Source organism: Callospermophilus lateralis, chromosome 7 (genome assembly GCF_048772815.1).
Source record: "Callospermophilus lateralis isolate mCalLat2 chromosome 7, mCalLat2.hap1, whole genome shotgun sequence".
NCBI lineage: Eukaryota > Metazoa > Chordata > Mammalia > Rodentia > Sciuridae > Callospermophilus > Callospermophilus lateralis.
Window position 1 is genome coordinate 129897056 of NC_135311.1, and position 20676 is coordinate 129917731.

Consider the following 20676-nt stretch of genomic DNA (forward strand, 5'->3'; position numbering starts at 1 on the left):
TAAGTGATGGGACAAGTTCATTTTGGATAACTTCTATCCCGAGGCAGAGGCCCAGTCATGCGTCAGGGGACCATCTTCCTCCCATCTGGGGGTGGCATGTGCCTGTTCAGTGCCTTGGAGGTAATGTATTTCTGACTCCCTGAGGGGGAAGGCAGCACCAGCAGGATAGAAAGAAGGGAGGCAACCCCGGGAGGGAGAAGGTGGCCTCTTGGAGGGTCAGGCCTGCGGTGTCTGCATCCAGCCCCTCACCAGACATGATCTGGCCAGGGATCTTGTCAAGTCAGGTGTCCATTTCAAGGGATAGAGGGGACATGTCCTCAGGGACTTGTCACTGGAAACGTGCCTGACTTCATCTGAATGGAGGTGGGAAGCTGGGACTCTGCAGCCACCCCTGAAACCCACCCACTGCCCCTGCAGAGCACTGGCCGGCTGTGGGAGGCCCCAGCTCTGAGAGGGATTTAGTGGTGCCTTGGGCCTAGGACAGGAGCCTCAGAGATGTGCACTTGAGGGAACCAGACTTGGGCATGGCTCATCTCTGGGAGGGCTGGGTTTTTTGTGTCAATTACCTGTGTGGACAAGAGATTGGGAGGAGGGGATGCATTCAGCACACTGAAGGGACAGGCCTTCCCCAAGCTCCTTGACATTCTTCAAACGGCCTTTATAGGTGACATGTTAAAAAAGGGGCAAGATTTTTGGCCCACGCTTGCGGGCTCCCCATGTCTTGATTAGAGACCACATTTTTTGTCCTTGTTCCTACCAGTGCCACTGGAGAGCCCAACTTTCCTTACTGTGTGGACTTTGAAACAAATAAAACTCATTTCTTCAGATGGTCTAGTGCAGACTTTTCTTTAGGAGGCATGGTCTTCATCTACCTCACCTGTTTGTTTTTGCCTTACGTCAGCTGCTGCAGGGTGGGACGCCAGATAGAGGTTTTGTCCTCAAGGGCTCAGAATGTCAGGAAGGACCATAGGTAGGTGGGTTTAACCAAATCATATCCTTCTTCTGCTTTAAACACCTTAAGAGAAAAGATTCAGCACCTTGTGCTCCAGCAGCTTGCCATAGGACCTTTGCGCAGCCCAGACGGGTCTCACTGACCCCTTCCCTTTGCTTGATTCAGTCTCAGGATACCTGACCCGACTTCCTGGACTTAAGTCCCCCGCCCCCTTCCTGCTGTGCTGGGGCTTTTAGCTGCCAGACCAGTGCTCTACCTTTGAGGGGCATCCCCAGAGGATCCCCTGTTAGTTGTCCCACCACCTGGTTCTTTAGTTTGTAATTGCTTTCACTGATGGGATTTTGTGGGGGGTTGTTTTCAGTGTCAGTCTCCCCTGCCAGACTCCGGCCTGCAGGAGGGCTGTCTCCCCAACACCTGGCACGAAACTGACACTGGTTCTGTGCTGGGGGAAGTCGCGCAGAGCCAGTCTGGTAGGGCCAGGTGGCCTTCGCAGCCACAAGACTTTGGTTCAAGTTTTTTTGTTTGTTTTAAAATCTTGAGTTTAAGGAAGAACAGGGTGGCATCAGAGGAGGCCTCGCGCTGTGAACGCTGCGGGCTCTGGGCGGCCTTCCCCCGGGTCCACACGCAGGTGAGGACAGAGGACTCCTCGGTCGCCGGACCCTGCGTGAGGCCTCGCCCCGAGGTGAGACAGGTCTCACTGACCCCTTCTGGCGCGGGCTGCACGCCTCTCGGCGCTGGGGCCGTGGGAGCCTCGCGGCCCGGCACCGCTCCGCGGCCGGGTCTGCGGCCGGGTCTGCGGCCCGGAGAACGCGCCGGGGTTGCGGGCCACCCTGTGACGCCACCGCGTTGCCCGGCAACGGCGAACGCCGTGAAGGCGCCCGCGCGAGCAGGCGGCTGGGGCGGCTCCGGCCCCGGGTCCTGCGGCGGAGCCCGCAGCGCGGATCTCCCACGTCCCCCGCCCGGGCCCGGCCTCAGGGACGGGCGAGCCCGGGCGCGGGAGGCGGCGGCGGCCCCGGCTCAGGTCCTGCGACTCCCCCGCGGCCCCTCTCCCCCTCCTCTCGGGGAGCCCCGCGGGCCCTCCCAGCCCCCCCCCCCCGCTGCGGCCCCGCCCCCGCCACCAGGCCCCGCCCCCCGCCGTGACAGCCGGGACCCCGTCGTCCCCATCGCGCCGCGCCCGGCAGGTCCTGGCCGCGGGGCCATGGCCTCCGAGTCGGTGAAGGTGGTGGTGCGCTGCCGGCCCATGAACCAGCGCGAGCGGGAGCTGAACTGCCAGGCCGTGGTGACGGTGGACTGCGCGCGCGGCCAGTGCTTCATCCAGAACCCGGGCGCCGCCGACGAGCCCCCCAAGCAGTTCACCTTCGACGGCGCCTACTACATGGACCACGTCACCGAGCAGATCTACAACGAGATCGCCTACCCGCTGGTGGAGGTGAGGGCGCCCCACAGGCCGCCTTCCAGACCGGAGGGGCCTGAAGGGACAGAGGGCCCCCAGGGCCCTGCCCCCAGCCGGGCAAGAAGGCCCTTAGGAGGGGGAAGCAGGTGGCTAGCAGCAGGTGGGTCTGAAGACTTTGTCCAGGCCAGAGACAGCTGGAACCTGCCTACTACAGTGGCCGTCCAGGTCTCCACTGAACCCAGCGCCAAAGCTGGTCTGGACCCCGTCCTTTCCAGACCCTTTCCTGAAGAACTCCAACTCCCAAGACCCATCTGCCATCCACCATCATCCCAGACCTTCAGGGACCCTGAAAACTCCAGCCCCTTCCCCAGCCTCCTTGAATCACAAGAGCCTCTGGTCTCCCCTCAACCTCCAGCCCAAGCCATGGCCTACACTTGTTCCCCTTTGAACCTCTCTCCCTGGCACCCTGATCCTCCCCTGGGTCAGCACCTAGTAGTAGCATGGAAGGGTCTCAGTGGGCCCTGCTTCTGAGAAGGCTGCAGGTCAGGCTTGTCCTGGAGGAAACCCTAACAGTCTCCTCTGCCTCAGCATTTCAGGCAAAGGGGGGCGAGGCTTCCTGGCTTTACAAGGCTTTTACCCTCGCTGTTGTGACCTGTGCTCCTTAACAGGAAAGGCACTCACATTTCCCACGTGGGGAGACTGAGGCCCAGAGGGAGCAGACTTGCCCAAGCTTCCACATGAGTTTCTGGCAGAGATGGGTTGGGAATGACAGATACCTCCTGTCTCCTGGCCAAGGATTCTTTTTTTTCCGCTGTCATTTCCCTACCACTCAGTGAATTGTTGATTCAGTGACATGTCATGGGCTGTTCCATAAAAAAAAAAGGAACAGTGGGGTGATGCTGTATGCGCCCTCCATCGCTGAAAGCTGTGGGCCTTGGTGGGATAGCTGAGGCTCTGGGAAGTCGTGCTGTGGAGATACTTCAGCTTACTTAACCCAGTGCTTCCAAAACAGATCTGGCATGGCCACTTTGTCTTTTGGCCAGCAGGCCCCCTAACATCCTAAGAGCACTCCCTTTGGCTGCTCCCATCTCTTTTGCCAGGATCCAGTTAAAACCCTGGAGAGGGTTGATGCGTCCTGAAGCCCAGAGCTCCTAGGTGACCAGGACCTGAGCAGAGACAGTGCCCAGAGGATGAGGGAAAGTCCCCCTAGGGGATGCTCCTGGACTCTAGGGATAGCCAGGTTATCCTTTGCTGGCCTGGATTCCCAGGTTGGAAGGGACCTGAGAGATCATCTGATCCAGCCCTCCTCTTTCATCGAATCCATGAATGTGCACCAAGTGGACACCAGCCCTCACCTGCGTGTGTCCACCGAATGCAGTTTGCTTCCCAAAGTGCCCTGTTTCACCTGGGTTTGTGGGTTCTAGGAAACTGTTCTTCATACTGAGTCAAAGCCCTTCCTGAAGCTCCAGTGACACTTTCAGTGGTCCCTGGCAGATTTGAAGACCATGTTCTCTCTTGGCCATGCCTCCTCTAGGTTGTTAGCCTTGCTCCTCCTGGTCCCTCCTCATCCTGGAATCATGCTCTAAGCAAGCCTCTCTCAGGTCCCCAGGAAGCCCCAGCTTGGAGAGGGAAACGCCACAGACAAGGTGATGGCCTGTCAGAGCTGCCCTCAAACTCTTCTTCTCCTGCGTTCTGCAGTGCCAACACCTGCCTCTGGATGGTCCACAGAGCCTCAGACTCTGCCCCTTCACTCACTCACCCAACTAACTAGCATCTCCATAAAGGCCCCTATTCTAGGCATAAGGAGCGCATATAAAGGAGATCTAGATTCTGCCCTCAGCAAGCTCAAGGTCAGGGGGAAGAGCTGAGACCTGAGAATGAGAAGAGTCAGCTAAGCAGAGAGGCAGAGGAGAAGGCCCTGTGGGTGGAGACCAGCATGCAGCATTTGATCTTCACAGGAAGAGCTGGAGTTACCATTCCCGGGCCTGGAGAGTTACGGAACAAGTTAGAGACAGTTCCTATCCCAGTACCCAGTTCCCATGCTCTATCTGCTGCCTTCTATTAAAAGAAGCATGCAAATAATATGCAAAACACTTGCAAATCACACACACACACACACACACACACACACACACACACACACCCGCTGGCTCTGAATCCTGCTCCAAGGGCTATCTGGCTGTTGACTTAGCCCCAGGACAACCTCTAGGAAGCCTTTAGTCCAGAACCCTCCCTTCATTCCTGCCACACGAAGCCCCCAGCACTTCTGCCTTCATTTTCTGCCCTTTTTCTCCCCCACCCCTTAAATCCGGGCTCCATTCCTGAGCTTTTGTCCCTGGGTGACTTTTTCAATTCTCCTGGGGGCTAATCCTCTCCACACTGCTCCTGGTTGACTTAGGATGCCCTCCCTTGTACTCCTCCCTCCTGTCCTGCCTTTGGCCTGGTTGGGGACCCTTCTTAGCCTGCAGCTCTGCCACCTTTCCCTGCCCCTTCACACCCAAGGCCTCAGGGTCACCTCTGCTGATTTGCCCCTAGTCCATGCAGGGGCCACATACCAGACTTCTGCCATGGCCAGGCTGAAGAGGGTGAACCTGTTTTCTGAGACATCAGTGCGGTAGAAACCATAGAATTGGCCCCTGGGACGTTTGGAGGAAGCAGAAAGGGTGTGTGGGGCAATTTAGGATATGTTTTAATTTTAATTTCAATAGTTGGAAAAATATATAATCTTCAATGCAGTGTCATGGGAATTATTGCTTAGGATGACACCAGGTTCCGGGGCTAGGGATACAGCTCAGTTGGCAGAGTGCCTGCTTACATGCACAAGGCTCTGGGTTCGATCCCCAGTACCCCACACACGCACACACAAAAGAGTCCATTTCTGGGCTGGGGGTGCAGCTCAGCAGTAGAGCACTTGCGGAGCATGTGTGATGCCCTGAGTTCCATCCACAGTGCACACAAGAAGCAGTCCATTAACTGCTGATTTCATCAAAACCCTTTAGTGAATAGTAACACAGGTGAAGTGGCAGAACTAGGGCGGCAATGCAGAGTGGCAAGCTTTTGTGACTGGCTCCGTGTGTGGTCTTCCTGTGAGGGTCTGGGGGTATCGGTTGTTAGGTGGGACTTTTTAAAAAACTTTGTTTTGCCTTAGAAATGACCTAAATTTTTTTTCTACAGAGAGCACGATCCTATGCAATTTCCTGGGATGATGAAAATGCTCTGTGCCCCCCTCCAAATGGGGCAAACGAGACGAGACTATGCTACTGAGGAACTGAATTTTAATTTCATTTAATTTTAATTAAGTTAAATTTCAGTGGCCACATGGGGCTTGGGGCTACCATACTGGATGGTACAGTTGACAGCACTTTCCAAGGCAAATATCCCATGAGCCACATACATAATTCAAGTTTCTCTAATGGCCACATTTTAACAAGTAAAAGGAGACAGTTAAAACTAATTTTAAGAATATAGTTAACCTGGGGCTGGGTTTGTGGGGCTGGGGTTGTGGCTCAGCGGTAGAGCGCTCACCTAGCACAGGTAAGGTCCTGGGTTCGATCCTCAGCACCACATAACAATAAATTAATTAATTAAAGATATTGTATCCAACTACAACTAAAAAATAAATATTTTTTAAAAAAGAGTTTATAGTTAACCCAAGGTGGGCACAGTGGCGCACGATTATAATCCCAGCAACTTGGGAGGCTGAGGCAGGAGGATCAGGATCATAAATTCAAGGCCAGCTTCAGCAATTTAGCAAAGGCTCTAAACAATCTAGCAAGACCCTGTCTCAAAATGAAAAAATAAAAAGTCTGGGGATGTGGCTCAGTGGTTAAGCAACCCTGGGTTCAATCCCTGGCACCAGAAAAAAATATATATATAGTGAACCCAATATAAAAATACCATTTTAAGAAAAAGCACAATAACAAATGTTATCTTTATATAAGAATATTAATGAGATATTTTATATTTTTCCTTCATACTAAATCTTTGAAATCTGGTATGTATTTTACACTTTTGGCACATCTCAGTTTCAATCATCAAAATGAAACAAAAAATAAAGTTGTGTTTAATGGAAGAATATTTTGTATTGCTTCTGTCTTTGTTGTTATTTTAATTTTGTTTTTGGCACTGGGCATCGAATCTATTGATGTTGTGCCACTGAGTTTCATCCTCAGCCCTTTTTATTTTATTTTTTTTATTTTGAGACAGGGTCTTGCTAAGTTCTGAGGCTGGCTTTGAACTTGAGTCCTCCTGCGTCACTGGGATCACAGGCCTGTGCCACTGCTGCTTTTATTTTTAAATTTAAATTAATTAAATTTTTAAGAGGCTGAGATGTATCCAGTGGCAGAGCACTTCCCCAGCATGTATGAGGTTGGGGTTTGATCCTCAACACCACAAAAGAATGTTTTTAGTTAAAATAAATTCATTTCCTCATTTGGACCTGGCACGTGTCCAGTGCAACTAGCAGCTACCCCAGTGCACGAAGCAGCTGTGCAGTACAGTACAGCTGTATTTCTTTTCTTTCTAAATTTTATTTTAAAAGTGATGGTGTGATGGTGCACCCCTGTAATCCTAGCAGCTTAGAAGACTGAGGCAGGAGGATCGCAAATTCAAAGCCAGCCTCAGCAATTTATCGAGGCCCTAAGCCATTCTTTCTCAAACTAAAAAATAAAAAGGACTGGGGATGTGACTCAGTGGTTGAGTGTCCCTGGGTTCAATCGCTAGTACCAACAAAAAAAATTTCTATTGGTGCTTGATAATCATGCATAATAGTAGATCATTGTGCATACTCGCACATGCATATTGTATCTCTTTTTATGTAGGCTCTCTTCCTGTTCGGGTCACATGGGTACTATGGAGCCACTCCATGTTTTCCCAGAGGCTTCATGCCCCTCTCTCTCCTGGCCCATGGGTTTGAGAAGCCCTGCCTCAGGACACGGGCTGTGATGGGGTTGGAGGGGTTCCATGCATGAAGCTCACCTCTCTGAGAAGCTGCAGGAACTCACGCTAGTCACGTCCTTGGACGAGGGAGAAGAGTTCATTCATTCGCTTCTACCCCGTAAAAGTGAGACCTTATCTTCTTGGGGACCTGTGAATAGCGGCTCCTGCCTTCTTGTCCCACAGCTCTGGGGGCTGCCCGCTGAGCTCTGATGTGGTCCACAGAAGAGATCCTTCAGTGGAACCAGGTGTCGGTGCCCGGTGGGCCCTTGAGCCCTGGGAGCCGTTCTCTGGGGGCAGAGACTGTGTCCTTGTCCACTCTTCTGTCCCAGCCAGAGCACGGTGCCTGGCACAGAGAAGACAGCCAGTACCGCGGGAATAACTGTAGAGATGAGTGAAGAATGATTTAGAAATGGCACCCGAGTCACCTCCAGCCTTCCTTCCCAGCCACCTCTTCTGTCCCCCCAGACCCTGCTCCACCTCTGCTTAACATCTGTCCCTTGTGACTTTGCTCCAGCTGTCCCCTCAGCCTGAGGTACCTTCTTCCTGTCACCTGTCAAATTCAAGCTACCCTTTCAGCCCCCCAACCCAGTAGGACCTTTACCACCCAGAAGCCTGTGCCTGGTTCCTGCCATGTCCTGTTTCACTTGTTGGCACCCCTCTCCTGGCCGGTACCTCTGTGGCCTGGGGTCAGCCAAGTGCTTGCCCCCTGTGGGAAGAGATTCCTACCCCTGGACCATGAACTATCAGAGTTGTACCTTAGGCCTCTCCACTCCTCACCCACGCCCCGGGGTTCATTGGTGGGATACCCAGGGAATTTTCTGAGTCTGTGGGTCTCTGATTGCCCACCTGGGCCTGGTCATATGAGTGCCTGGTTTTGGTTTCCTCCCATGCAGGGAGTCACCGAGGGCTACAATGGCACCATCTTTGCCTACGGCCAGACGGGCAGCGGAAAGTCCTTCACCATGCAGGGCCTGCCAGACCCACCGTCCCAGAGAGGCATCATCCCCAGGGCCTTTGAGCACGTGTTTGAGAGTGTTCAGGTATGGGCCTCTCAGGGAAAGGGCAGGGCCAGCGCCCCAGGTGGCCCCAGGGTGTCTCTGGCCTGTGCGGTGGACTGTGGGATGAGGTCAGAGCCCAGCCTAGACTTGGCGCAGATTGGGGGTGGCGGACACTGGTTTCTGAAAATCCTGGTGGAAGAAAAACTTAAAGCTGAGAAAACTCTGCCAGTCCCACGTCTTCCTCCTGCCATTTTTGGATCTTAGCATTCACTTGACATTTCCCGTGGCTGTGGAGATGGAGCACCAAGGCCGAGGTGGTTGTAGCAATATGGCTCCCTTTGTATCAAGCAGTTGTCGTGGACCAAGAAGAGCCCCTCGCATAATGATCTCACTATCCAGCCTGACCACCACTCAGGGACACGAAGGGGCTGGGAGAGCTGCCAGAGATCAGCCCAGAGTCAGGGCTTGCTCCAGGCCTTACCTGAGGCCTCAGTTTCTCTGCCTGAGTAACGGCAGGCTTCTTTTCTTCCCCATGTGGCTTATTGACAGAATTCTGCAACGTGGTGAGGCCTGAGGCTCCCCTGAGCTGGAGAGGTGGGGGGTTTGCCAGAAGGATAGGAGGGCTAGGCCGGGATGGGGACTCCTGTCATGCAGACCTGCGTCACCCCTCTTCCTGTGATTTGCCGGCTGTGGAGGCCCAGGCCTGGCAGCCGGAGGGAGGCTTTGGCCTCAGATGTCTCTGTGTGTCTAATCACCACAGTGTGCAGAGAACACCAAGTTTCTGGTCCGGGCCTCTTACCTGGAGATCTACAATGAAGATGTCCGTGACCTGCTGGGGGCTGATACCAAGCAGAAGCTGGAGGTGGGTACAGACCCAGTCTGGGGAGGCCATGGCCTCCCTTAGAAGGGCAGGGAGCGCAGCCTGCGGTGCAGGGGCTGGTCCAGACCACAGTCAGCCTGTGGAGCTTCAGAGTGTTTTCTGTCAAGCCCACGGTGCAGGAGAGGGGTTCATGGGCCTCCCGCCCAGCGCACGAGGGCAGTCTCTTCCTGGGCAATGCCATGTCTGAGTGTTCAAGCAGATGGAGTTTTGTGATATATTTTTACTTGAAAAAGTGATTTTTAAGAAAAAAATATTTATTTTTAGTTGTAGTTGGACACAATACCTTTATTTAATTTATTTATTTATATGTGGTGCTGAGGATCCGACCAGGGCTTCACACGTGCTAGGCAAGTGCTCTACCACTGAGCCACAACCCCAGGCCTTTGAAAAAGGGATTCTACCTGTAAAAAATAATTATGAAAATCTCTAAGGGGCCTTCATGCTAAAAGAGAAAGCATGGTCCCATTTAATACCTGTGGTAACCTGCTGGGTAAAGATTTTTATTTCTAATTTACTACTGTGGAAGGGGTCATGAATACAGGGTGCAGGGGTGCACACCTGTTACCCCAGGGACTCAGGAGGAACAAGGTACCGAGGCAGGAGAATCGCAAGTTCAAGGCCAGCCTCAACAACTTAGCAAGGCCCTGACTCAAAAAGAAAAAGAAAAATGTGTGCGGGATACAGTTCAGTGGCAAAGTGACCCTGGTTTCAATACCCAATACAAAAAGAAAAAAAAAGAATAAAAGAAAAAAAGGGTCATTAACTTGTCTAAGTTAAATATTACAGCAGCAGGCTGAACCTAGGTCTGTCTGATTCAAGGTCCTGGGTCTCAAATATGTCATTTTGCTGCTGCTGAGCTCAGGTTCTGAGGCCTTATTCCCTTTGAAAGGGGACACAGGAGGGGGCTGCACAGGATCACTGAGTGTTGAAGAGGGCAGTTGGCATGAGCTGCAGGGCTTACTGGTGCCCAGGGTGAGTGACTTCCTGTTGGGACTGAGAGAAAGGAGGGTGACTGTGATGGGCTGTTGCAGAGTGGAACCCTCCAGGGGCAGCGTCAGGACAGATCAGCAACAGCTTAGAAGGTTAGAGCTGGCTCAGTCGGTGACCCTTGTGCAAATTTCATAAATTGTCCTCAGTCTCCTAAAAGCCTAGACTCAGGATGGCTGATGTCACTTCACAGCGGTGGGGAGCAGAGTTAGATGTTTGGGGTTCTATCCAGATAGGCACAACCAGGCTGGTCTTTGGGGAGCCCAGGGAGGTCAAGAGACCTGCCAGGACAGGGTGGCCCGTGAGTGGCCGGGCTGGACTCAGGTCTGAGAGTCTTGGCCTTTGCCTGGTGAGAGGCACTGTTATGTCTCCTGTCGGAGGCTCCTTATATGCTGATGGGTCTGGCCTGGTGCAAGGAGAAAAGAGGCCAGTGGGGGATGCTGACCCGGCTGTGCAGCCAGAGGGCCGTCTTCCTGCCATCTTCCCGCTGCTCCGGCTCTGCTGCTGCCCATCCGACTAACCCCCGTCGTGGGCCAATAACAAGCCAGTGATTTCAGTTCCAAGGAGGGAGGGACAGTCATCCGTTGATTCATTTATCAACAGAGGCTTACTGGGAAGGCCCTGTGGGTGCCAGGTGCCAGGTGCCAGGCCACACGCTGCAGTCAGGAGTGAGCCCCTCTCACCTCCCAGTCCATCCAGGCCAGGACCCCCAGCCCCTCCCCCTGCTCACTCTGACAATGGAGCCGTGCTTCTTCCTCTCCAGGCAGGAGCCCGGCCGCCCACCTGGAGCCTCTGTGCCATCTCCTCTCTCCTGGCACAGCTGAGTCAGAGCTCAGCCCCCAGACGGGAAGCAGGGCGAGGAGGCAGCACAGGGTATTGCTCCCGTTGGCAGCTCCAAAAGGCCAGGGGCTGGGCCACCTGTTTGCAGCCTTCCATCAGCCTGTGCTGGGGCAGCGGGGCCTCTCCTCTCCTTCCAGGACCCTGGAAGACCTCGGGACCCAGTCGGCGCGCTTCCTGCCGCTGCACACACCGGCTTCAGGCTTGGTGAGCCCCGCTGCCTCCCAGGCTGCTGGGGCACAGGCCTTAGGTGCTCCCTCAGGCTGTCCCTGAGGCCTCTTGCTGGAGGGACTGTTCTCACCCTTGACAGTGAGGAGGAAGCTGAGGCTTAGTGCACCTTCCTGTGACCAGCCAGGGCTCCCCTTAGAAGAGTGGCGAGGGGTTGAACTCGGGGGCCACATTCCAGCACAAGCTCTTAACCTGGGCCTCTCACGGGGCCTGGTTGGTTTTATAATTAGGGTCAGCAAAGGCCTGCAGGTCATTTGGGGAGTGTTAGACTCCCTTCCCTGAGCTCCTGCAAACACACGGGACCCAGCCCGGTGGTGTGTGGTGGGGACGGGCCCACGGGGCTCAAGTTGCGTCTCCCCACCTGTGTGCAGGCAGAGCATTAGGGCCTGCCCCTCCCCACGGACCTGGGACTGGACCCTGGTCACGTCCCTGTTCCTGAGTTTCTCTCCTTCCCTGTCTCGTCCCAGCCGGTTGCCATGGTGACCTTGCTCTGAGCAGTTACCAAGGAAGGGGGGCATGCATTGGCCGATGGATGCCCCTTGGCGTCTTCCCAGGGCAGGGCGGGAGGGTGTGCAGGGGAAGGAGAAGCAGGTAGGACGCCCCTGGGGGCATCACGGGTGAGGGAAAGACTTCCTGGGTCTAAAACGGGAGACCCCCTCCTGAGGGATGTCCCTTGGTTGCTCAGGCCTGAGTCAGCTCCTTGTCGTCTTTACGTCCTGGTTCACTGAGCCCGGCTAAGTACCTGCGGCATTTGTTTTGGATCGTTCCCTCCTCAGCCTCGGAACAGTCTTGCAGAATTAGGATTCATCATGGCCACCGCACAGACGAGGGACTTGGGGCCACAGGCAAACGGATTTCCCACCCAGCAAGTCACAGACCAGGTTTCCTGCCTGAGTTTGTCTGACTAAATAAGAAACTGGCTAAATAGGTGCTTCCTGAAGGCAGGTGCCCAGCCCCTCCTTGGGCTCGCTGTGCACCAGGTGGGTTCTGAGTTCCTGAGGTGGGCAGCCTCAGATACTGCCACAGAGCCCTGGGCTGGTGTCCAGCCACACTGTTTGCAGGGACTCCTGCTTCTGTCCTTTGTGCTCCTTCTTACCACCACTACCTAGGACAAGGTCAGCCCTTTGTCACTTCAAGCTGCAGTTCTATGGGATGCTCTCTTTACCCTGTCTCTGGAGCCTTCTATCACCTCTAATAGCTGTGCAGCCTTCAACAAGTTGCTTAGCCACTCTGTGACTCAGTTGCTTATCCATTGCTTGGAGCCCTTCAAGCTGGGTCTGGCTGCTTCTGCACTTCACACCTGAGTAGACCGGGCCAGCCTGTGCTTGCCCACACACAGCAGGGGCCCAGCCCCCTGGGGACCCTTGAAGCTGCCTGGAGCAATGCATCTGAGCCTTCAGTGTCTCCAAGCAGTAGGGCCATTTGGCAGACAAACACCTGTTGTCCTAATTCATTCCGCTCTTGCCAGAGTGGTTTTGTTTCCTCTCACACTTGAAAAATATTGCCTTTCACAGCTCTGTGTCACCGCTAAACAGCGTGGCTGCCTGCAGATAGAGCCGGGAGCTCCCGGATGTGCTACCTGGTCCCTGCTATTGCAGTTAGGTTGGGCCGGTTTGATCCTTGGGGGTTCTGGGATGCGATGCAAATGGCCCTTCACCTCTCACTTCCAAGGGCCTGGGGACATCCCTGTGGCCCTGGAGGGACTGCAGAGAGGCAATCAGGAGCCACATGGACAGATTGGAGACCAGTCAGAGCCCTCAGGTGACTACAGAATCAGTCCCAGGGAGCTGAAGCCCCCAGTCTGAGAACCACTTCTTGGGAATTATTCTAACAATGACAGCCCAGACCCCAGCTGCATTCAGCAGGCACTTCCCACACACTGGGCACATGCTGAGCATTGTCTGTGCCTTATTTTACTGGATCTTTACCGTAGTCCCTATGGGATAGGCATCTCACACCCATTTTACAGATGTGAAAACTGAGGTTCGGGTTAGGTCACTGGCCTGAGGTCTCACAGCAGGCAGGAAGCCAAGGCAGGTGCACTACCTGGCCCCGCTGTGCTGCAGGAGGGCCTGGTTGCCTGGATTGGCCCTTCTCAGGTTTCTTGGGGATCTCTGATCCCAACCTCAGAGGCAGGAGGATTTGGCCCAACCTATTCCTCCTGCCACAGCTGAAGGAGCACCCGGAGAAGGGTGTGTACGTGAAGGGGCTGTCCCTGCACACGGTGCACAGCGTGGCCCAGTGCGAGCGCATCATGGAGACGGGCTGGAAGAACCGCTCGGTGGGCTACACCCTGATGAACAAGGACTCCTCGCGCTCCCACTCCATCTTCACCATCAGCATCGAGATCTACGCTGTGGGTATGTGGCGGGGTGGGGGGAGGGAGGCCCCGACCACCTGAGCCAGGTTCCCACTCCCTACGGCCCCAGCACTTGCCTCAGGAGCCCTCCAGCCCCAAGGGAAACTGGGAAGAGACGCCCTGACCCTGACCGTGGAAAACAGCCGGTGCCCCCTGCTGGGCCCCTGCTTCCTGGGTAAACAGCAGTACCCAGGGCTAAGCCCAGCTCCAGAGGGCAAGCAGGCTTTCTTTTTCTCTTTTTAGTGGCACTAGGGATTGGCCCCTGCTTAACCCGGAGCCACGTCCCCAGCCCTTTCTTTTTTTTTATTTTGAGACAGTGCCTCACTGAGTTATTGGGACTGGCCTGGAACTTGTCATCCTCCTGCCTCAGCCTCCCAAGTTGCTGGGATTACAGGCCTGCACCATGGCGCCCAGCCCGGCACTTTTTTTCCTATGAAATTTTCAGACATAATTGAACTCTTCTGCTCTTTTTGGTTCTTTCCTGGCATTCACCCCCAGGCCACCACCAAGCATTTGCCCCCGTCTCCTCCCCATGTCTTTGTGATCGTGTGTGGCCAGAGGACAGCCCATGGCTCATGCCCTTTCTAACCCCTCCTCAAACAAGGGGTAAAAACTGCCTCTGGCTTTTCAGCGCTGTAACTAATGCTGTGAGGAACATCTTTGTGCTCAAAGCCTTTTCTGCCTTGGGAGGCATTTCCTCAGGTTAGATCCCGGGACTGGCCTCGGGAAACAAAGGGAACAAACAAGTTCAAGGCTCCTGGTACATTTGGGTACATTCTGCAAATAGCTTTCCAAAGGAGTAGTAGGAAGTTTCTTCCCCCCTGTCCCCCGCTTTGTGTGTGTGTGTTGGGGGGTGCTGGGAACTGAACCCAGGGTGCTCTACCGCTGAGCTTCATCTCCAGCCCTTGTTTTATTCTATTTCGAGACAGGGTCTTGCTAAGTTGCCCAGGCTGACCTGAAACTTCTCCTCCCGCCTCAGCCTCCCGAGTGGCTGGGATTGTAGATGGGCACCCGCCCCCACACTCGCCCCCTCTCTTTTTCCTTTTAAACCTGAAGAACGAAGCCCCTTGCGTGTCCGTCACTCCTGGGTATAGCCAGACTTTCACTGCTGTGCCCATGGACATGACTCAGGCCAATTCTGGTCCAGCCCATGGGAAACAGGAGGAAGCTCCGTGCCCATCCACTCCCTCCCACATCCCGAGTTTGGGCCTAGTTCACAGAGAATGATCTCCACCCCCTTTCTCTTGGGGAGTTTTGGCGACCTCGTGACCATGACTGAGAACCCCAGCAGCACTAAGCAGCAAGCTGTCGCTGCAGGGGCTCTGCCCTCAGGCAGGGGAGCCAGGGTGTGTGCCCTGTGGGACCCCACCCAGTCAGGAGGGTTCAGCCCCCTGCATGGGAGGAAGGCTGAGCTTTCCAGTGCAGGGGGAAGCCATTTCCTGCAGTTTGGTAGCCACTAAGGGACAGAATCAGGATGTGCCCCTCCAGGTCTGTGTCTTCAAAGACCTGTTTCTAAGCCCGAGCTCCCAGCCACTGCCTGGCTCAGCCCCAGGCCCTGCAGAACTGCCCCTGTTCCCAGAGGGATGGACCCCCGATGTGTGCTGGCCCCAGGTAGATCCTGCAAGGATGTGCCACCAATCTACTCTAGTAGATTGCTAATCTCACTTCATGGGTGTGTGAAATTGAGACTCAGAGAGGTGCATTGCTCGGCTAATGTCACACAGCAAGGAGGAGGCAGGACTGCATTGGGAACCAGGTCCAAGGATTTCTAAAGCATTTTTGTGTGTGTGTGTGTGTGTGTGTGTGTGTGTGTGTGTGAGTGTGTGTGAAAGAACACAACTCCCTGGTGATCCAATCACACCCTTCATCCTCTGCCTTTGGACTCACAAGAAGTCTGTAGGAATTGATGTGGTGGCCAAAAGGAATGCTGCTGCCTTCAGAACATTCTATCCCTCCCAGACTCTGCTCCTTGGAAAAAGATAGCCCTGGGTTCTGATCTTGGCTCTACCTCTTGGCAGCTGTGTGACCTTGGGAAAGTTACATGCCCTTTCTGAGCCTCAGTTTCCTCCTCTGTAAGATGGGCACAATGGTTCACCTCCTTTGTGTGGCTCCTGTTAGACTGATGTGAGCCTTGGGTGGGTGGTGGGCCCTCAGGGCCTGGTGGTGAACTGCCATCGCTACCGTGGGCTCACCCATGGTCCGCCTCCTGCCTGGTTGTCTGCAGACGAGCGGGGCAAGGACCACCTCCGAGCCGGCAAGCTGAACCTGGTGGACCTGGCAGGCAGTGAGCGGCAGTCCAAGACGGGGGCCACCGGGGAGCGGCTCAAGGAGGCCACCAAGATCAACCTGTCGCTGTCCGCCCTGGGCAACGTCATCTCGGCGCTGGTGGACGGGCGCTGCAAGCACATCCCCTACCGCGACTCCAAGCTGACGCGGCTGCTGCAGGACTCCCTGGGCGGCAACACCAAGACGCTGATGGTGGCCTGCCTGTCCCCCGCCGACAACAATTACGACGAGACCCTCAGCACACTGCGCTACGCCAACCGGGCCAAGAACATCAAGAACAAGCCGCGCATCAACGAGGACCCCAAGGACGCCCTCCTCCGGGAGTACCAGGAGGAGATCAAGAGGCTCAAGGCCATCCTGGCGCAGCAGATGAGCCCCGGCAGCCTGGCAGGTGGGCGGCCCGGGCTGGGAGGGAGGGTGGGAGCAGCGCCCACCTCCGCCTCCACCGAGGGCGCCGCGGACATGGCTTCCGCCTGTCCCTCCCCTGGGAAGAGGCCAGTCTGCCTGACCTGTCCCTCAGCCGCAGGCCCTTGTCGCCCGCTCCCCGCCTCTGGGCTCATCTGTCACCTGCCTGCCCACGTCTCTGGCAGCGTCGTGAGCTCAGCAGCGGGGTGACTCACTTCCCCACACCCCACCCTGTGCCTAATTAGGCACCTTGTCATTGTGGCTTTCACGCCCAGGCTGGCTGTCATCTGGCAGGGGATCGTGCCAGGAGTGGGCCTGCAGGGTGCAGCCGGAGGACTCTGGGACCCCCTGATCTCAGTCTCCCAAGGAGGGAGCAGAGAGCCTGGGCTCATCCACTCCCCGCACCGTCCTGCCCACCTTCCTGTGCCCTCCATCCCACGTGGCCCTCCCTCCGCCCACGCACCTGCCATCACCAGTCACCCAGTTTCCGCCTCGCCTCTCCCTTTTCATCTGCCTCCCGCCTCCCAGCCATGCACTATCTACCGCTGCCTGCGCACTGTCTCCCCTCCCTCCCCGTCCTCCTCCTCCATGGCCCTCCCTCCTTCCCTCCTCAGTCCATCCGTGCATTCACCCACTCTGACCACCAGCCCCATCCACCGCCACCCACAGACCCAGGCTCCACCCTGCCACCCATTCCTCCATCTTTCCTCCCACCCACTGCCCATCCGTCCAGGATTCCCTGAGCACCACCTCTGCCTGTGGCTGGGTGCTGGGGACACGGTGATGACTCAGACCCAGGGTCTCATGGGGCCCTGGTCTCCTGGGCCACAGGACGCTCCAGCAGACTCTGACACACAGCGACAGACTATAGGGCAGAAAGGAGTGTGTGGCCAGGTCTGTCTGGGGGTGGCCCGTGGCCAGTCAGAGAAGGCGCCCAGAGGAGGCCGTGGTGAGCCCAGTCTCGCAGGGTGAAGAGTGGCCAATGTGGGCCGCAACACGCAGATTGCTGAGGAACACGGGGCAGGGTAGAGGCAGTCGGCAGCCAGCTCACCTCCTGTGGGAGACGCGCTCGGCCCGCCCCGCCTCGCCTCTGTGGAGTGGAGGTGGAGGCCACACTGGCTTGTTTTTGGCGGGGATCTGGGAATTGCCTGAGAGACGCCCAGGAGACCTCAACAGGATCTGGCTCACAGGCCCCCAGACAGCCCGTGCCGCCCTGGCCTGGAGCTGAGCCTCAAGCCAGGCCTGTGGGACTCCAGGCTCCAGAAGCCTCCCCTGGTGCTGGCCAGGCCTGGCTCTCCCTCTGGCTCCTGGCGTGTTTCTCAAAAAAATTAGCAAAATGTGAAACGTTTGTCTGCGTTTGCTGCTCCCAGTCTTTCTCCCCACTCCCTCTGTCCTCCCTCCAAGGAGCTGTCCTGTCTCTCCTCCCTCCATGGTCACCTCTGGCTTTTCTGGGGTTTCTGGGGGAATCCAGGACCTGGCAGGGGGACAGCTGAGGCCTGGCTGGTTGGAGTAATTCTGCTGGGCTCAGGGAACCCGGGCCTGTCCTAGCTGTGGGGTTGGGATCTGGCCTCGCGCCCTCCCCAGCCTGCACCCTCCCACTGTCCCCCTTACGCTGCTCCACTCCAGCCACTGGCCTCTAGTACAGGCCCAGACCTGCCCCCGGGGCCTTCCCACTCTGTCTGGAAAGCCCTCCCCTGGATTCTGCCTCCTCCTCCTCCTCCTCCTCCTCCTCCTTCAGGTCTCTGCCTTCATCTCACCTCCACTAAGAGGTCTTGCCAGACCACAGTATTCAAAGTGCAGCCCTCCTCGGGGTCCGTACCTCTGAGCCTGCTCCTCGAGGTTGGTTTCTCTGTACACACCTCCTTGTGACAGGTGACACATTTTGCTTGGTTCTGTTTTTGCCTTTCTCCCCTGGTGGAAAGCTCAGCATGGCTGTGGAGTTTCATCTGCTCTGTCCAGTGCTGCACCTACAGATTTGTTGGATGACCAACAATATTTTATATAGAGACGTGTCTTTTCCAAGTGGCTGCGTGACTGATTGCTGCTTAGTTCCTGCAACCAGGTGCCTCGCTCACAGCTCCTTACCCATGTTTTTCTCCTAGCTCTGCTGTCCAGCCAGGCACCCCCAAAGCCTGTCCAGGTTGAGGAGAAGCCCTTGCCCACCCCTGTGATCCAACAAGACACAGAGGCCGAGAAGCAGCTAATTCGGGAGGTGAGGCCTGGTTGTGTGGGGGAGCAGGCTTGCAGGGCCCCTAAGGAAAGGGAGGGACTGCTGCTTTAGGCCTCGGAGGGCCAGCGAACGCAGGACAGCACCCCCCTCACCTGTCCCATGGGGCTGGGGCCGCAGCTTTCTCTTTGTACTGAAGAAAACTAGGGCTCAAAGAGTTGTCATTGCCTTGCCGAAGGTCATAGCTATGGAGAGTCTGAGCCAGGATCTGAACCCAGGTTCCTGGCTCTTGCCTGCAGCCCATGCCTTGGGAACACATGTGTGAGGACAGCAGAGGGCACGGGACAGCCCCAGGAGCGCATCCTCTCCAGGCCTGAGGGGAGGGCTGGATATGGATGGGAATGAGCCAGGCCAAGGTCATTTGGCCCCGTGCAGGAATCTCTTTTAGCAGCTGCCAGCCAGCCAGGGGCCAAGAGCCTGGCATCCCAACTGACCAGTGTCAGCATAGTGTTGGCCTCCTAGGAAAAGCTGCTGCTGGGGACACCTGGGTCTTCCACTTGTGTCTTCCAGGGTCCCTGGGAAGCAGGAGGGCAGGTGAAGAGCTGATGGGCAGAGGGAAGGCTGAGCCTCCCGGCTTAAGCTCTGTCCCTGCTCCAGGTGCTGCTGAGCCTGTGGTGGAGCTTGACATTTGATAGTCCCTTTAGGGAAGTGGCTTTTCCTGACAGTGGACCTACTGCCAGGCAGAGCCAACTTTGCAGGGGTCTGTCCTAGCTGCTTCAGCACCTGGGCCCCTGCCACTCAACTATGACCTCAGCTGGGGGCAGCCCTCAGGCCCTGGGTCTGCCTGTGCCAGCTGCGGGGCCTGGTGCCCAGCCTGTGGAGAGTGCAGCTGGTAAGGCCTGGGGCCTGTCTTGAGGGCTGGGGGTCCCGGGAGCCCAGCTGCTCAGTTCACCTTTTCTCCTACCAGTTTGGGGCAGGGTCTGGTGCCAGGTCTGTCTCTGGAGCCCTGGTCTGCCTCTGGGGAGGTGGCGGCAAGGGATGGTGGAGCACAAACCCACAGAAGCGAGAGAAGTCAGGTTTGCAGGGCCCCGGGAGGGTGTGGAATCAACTGGAGGACTTTGGTTAGATCCAGGAAGAAATGTGGGACAGGAGCTGTGATCCCGGCTTCCCCAAGGCTGCCCTGTTGAGCGGGTGCCCTGGCTGTCCAATGAGCAGGCGCCACCGCCCCCTAGTGGTCACCATGGGATAGGGACACCCTTCCTGGCAAGCCACTGTGAGACTGGAGACAGGAAGATGGGAGGGTCCCTCTGGTCCCTGGGGATGGGTGTGGCCAGCGTCCACCAGAGTGTTCTGCGTTGCCACTGACACTGACACTGCTCCGAGCCACTTGGAAGGTTGAGGATGTCTGTCCTCCCTCCTCCCTGCCGTTTGTTCTCCCTCATGACTGTCATGTTTACTGCACTTGCCACCTGCCTGGGACTGGGTCTCCTTTCCCCTCCAGCTGGGCAGATGCTCAGAGGGAGGCCCCTCTGTGTGGTGTAGGGGCTCCGCTAGGAGCCCAGGTGTGGCGAGGCGCTGTCTCCAGTCCACATGTGAGATTTCCCACTGGAAGATTCTCAGGGAGCAGCCAGCCGTCATGCCACACGTCAAGTCCCGAGGCCCTGTGGCCTCGGTCTGGTTGCTTCAGCTCTCTGGGCCCTGTCTGCCCATTGGGCTCTCGTGCTTGCTGCCGGTGTGGGCCTGGGCGTGTGGGAGGAAGGGCTGTCTTCCGGCGGCTGGTTTGTGTAGCTGGCCACCTGAAGTTGGGGGCTGGCCTTGCTCTCCAGCCCCATTCAGCCCTCTCCAAGCCCACGCTGCGCACTGTAGCTGGAGGCCCTGTGGGGCCCAGGGAGGTTGGGGTTGGACTGGTGGGGAGCCTTCCAGTACAGGGATGGCAGGGAGTTGGGGACTGAAAGGCCTCCAGGCTCTGCTCCAGAGGTGCCTGATGGCCACAGGGGGAGCTCGGCGGCCTGCAGGTGGACGGGCAGGTGACAGCGCCCATGACTTCGGTGTTTGCCGTGTAGGCAGACGCAGGAGATGTGGGGGCGTGCAGAGTACAGAGAACAGATGAAGCCGGTGGGGACAGGGCAGGCTGCTCAGCCACTTAGAGGCCCCGAGATTCAGGGCCCCTCATTTAACAGTGAGAAGGGTAGCTCCGCCACGCGTTCCCAGGCTGGCTGTTCTGGGGCGCAGGGCTTGGTGGCTGA

At 56.5% G+C, this 20676-nt stretch overlaps 1 protein-coding gene across 1 annotated transcript in view; it reads left to right on the forward strand.

The window, feature by feature from the left end:
- Positions 1-2150: 2150 nt before the first annotated feature.
- Positions 2151-20676, forward strand: part of Kif17 (kinesin family member 17) — a 41782-nt gene continuing 23256 nt past the window's right edge. Inside the window, exons 1-6 of the mRNA XM_076863273.2 lie at positions 2151-2381; positions 8177-8323; positions 9042-9143; positions 13384-13573; positions 15797-16249; positions 18366-18475. Of these exons, the coding sequence (XP_076719388.1) occupies positions 2151-2381; positions 8177-8323; positions 9042-9143; positions 13384-13573; positions 15797-16249; positions 18366-18475 (1233 nt within the window). The remainder of the gene's footprint in view (positions 2382-8176; positions 8324-9041; positions 9144-13383; positions 13574-15796; positions 16250-18365; positions 18476-20676) is intronic.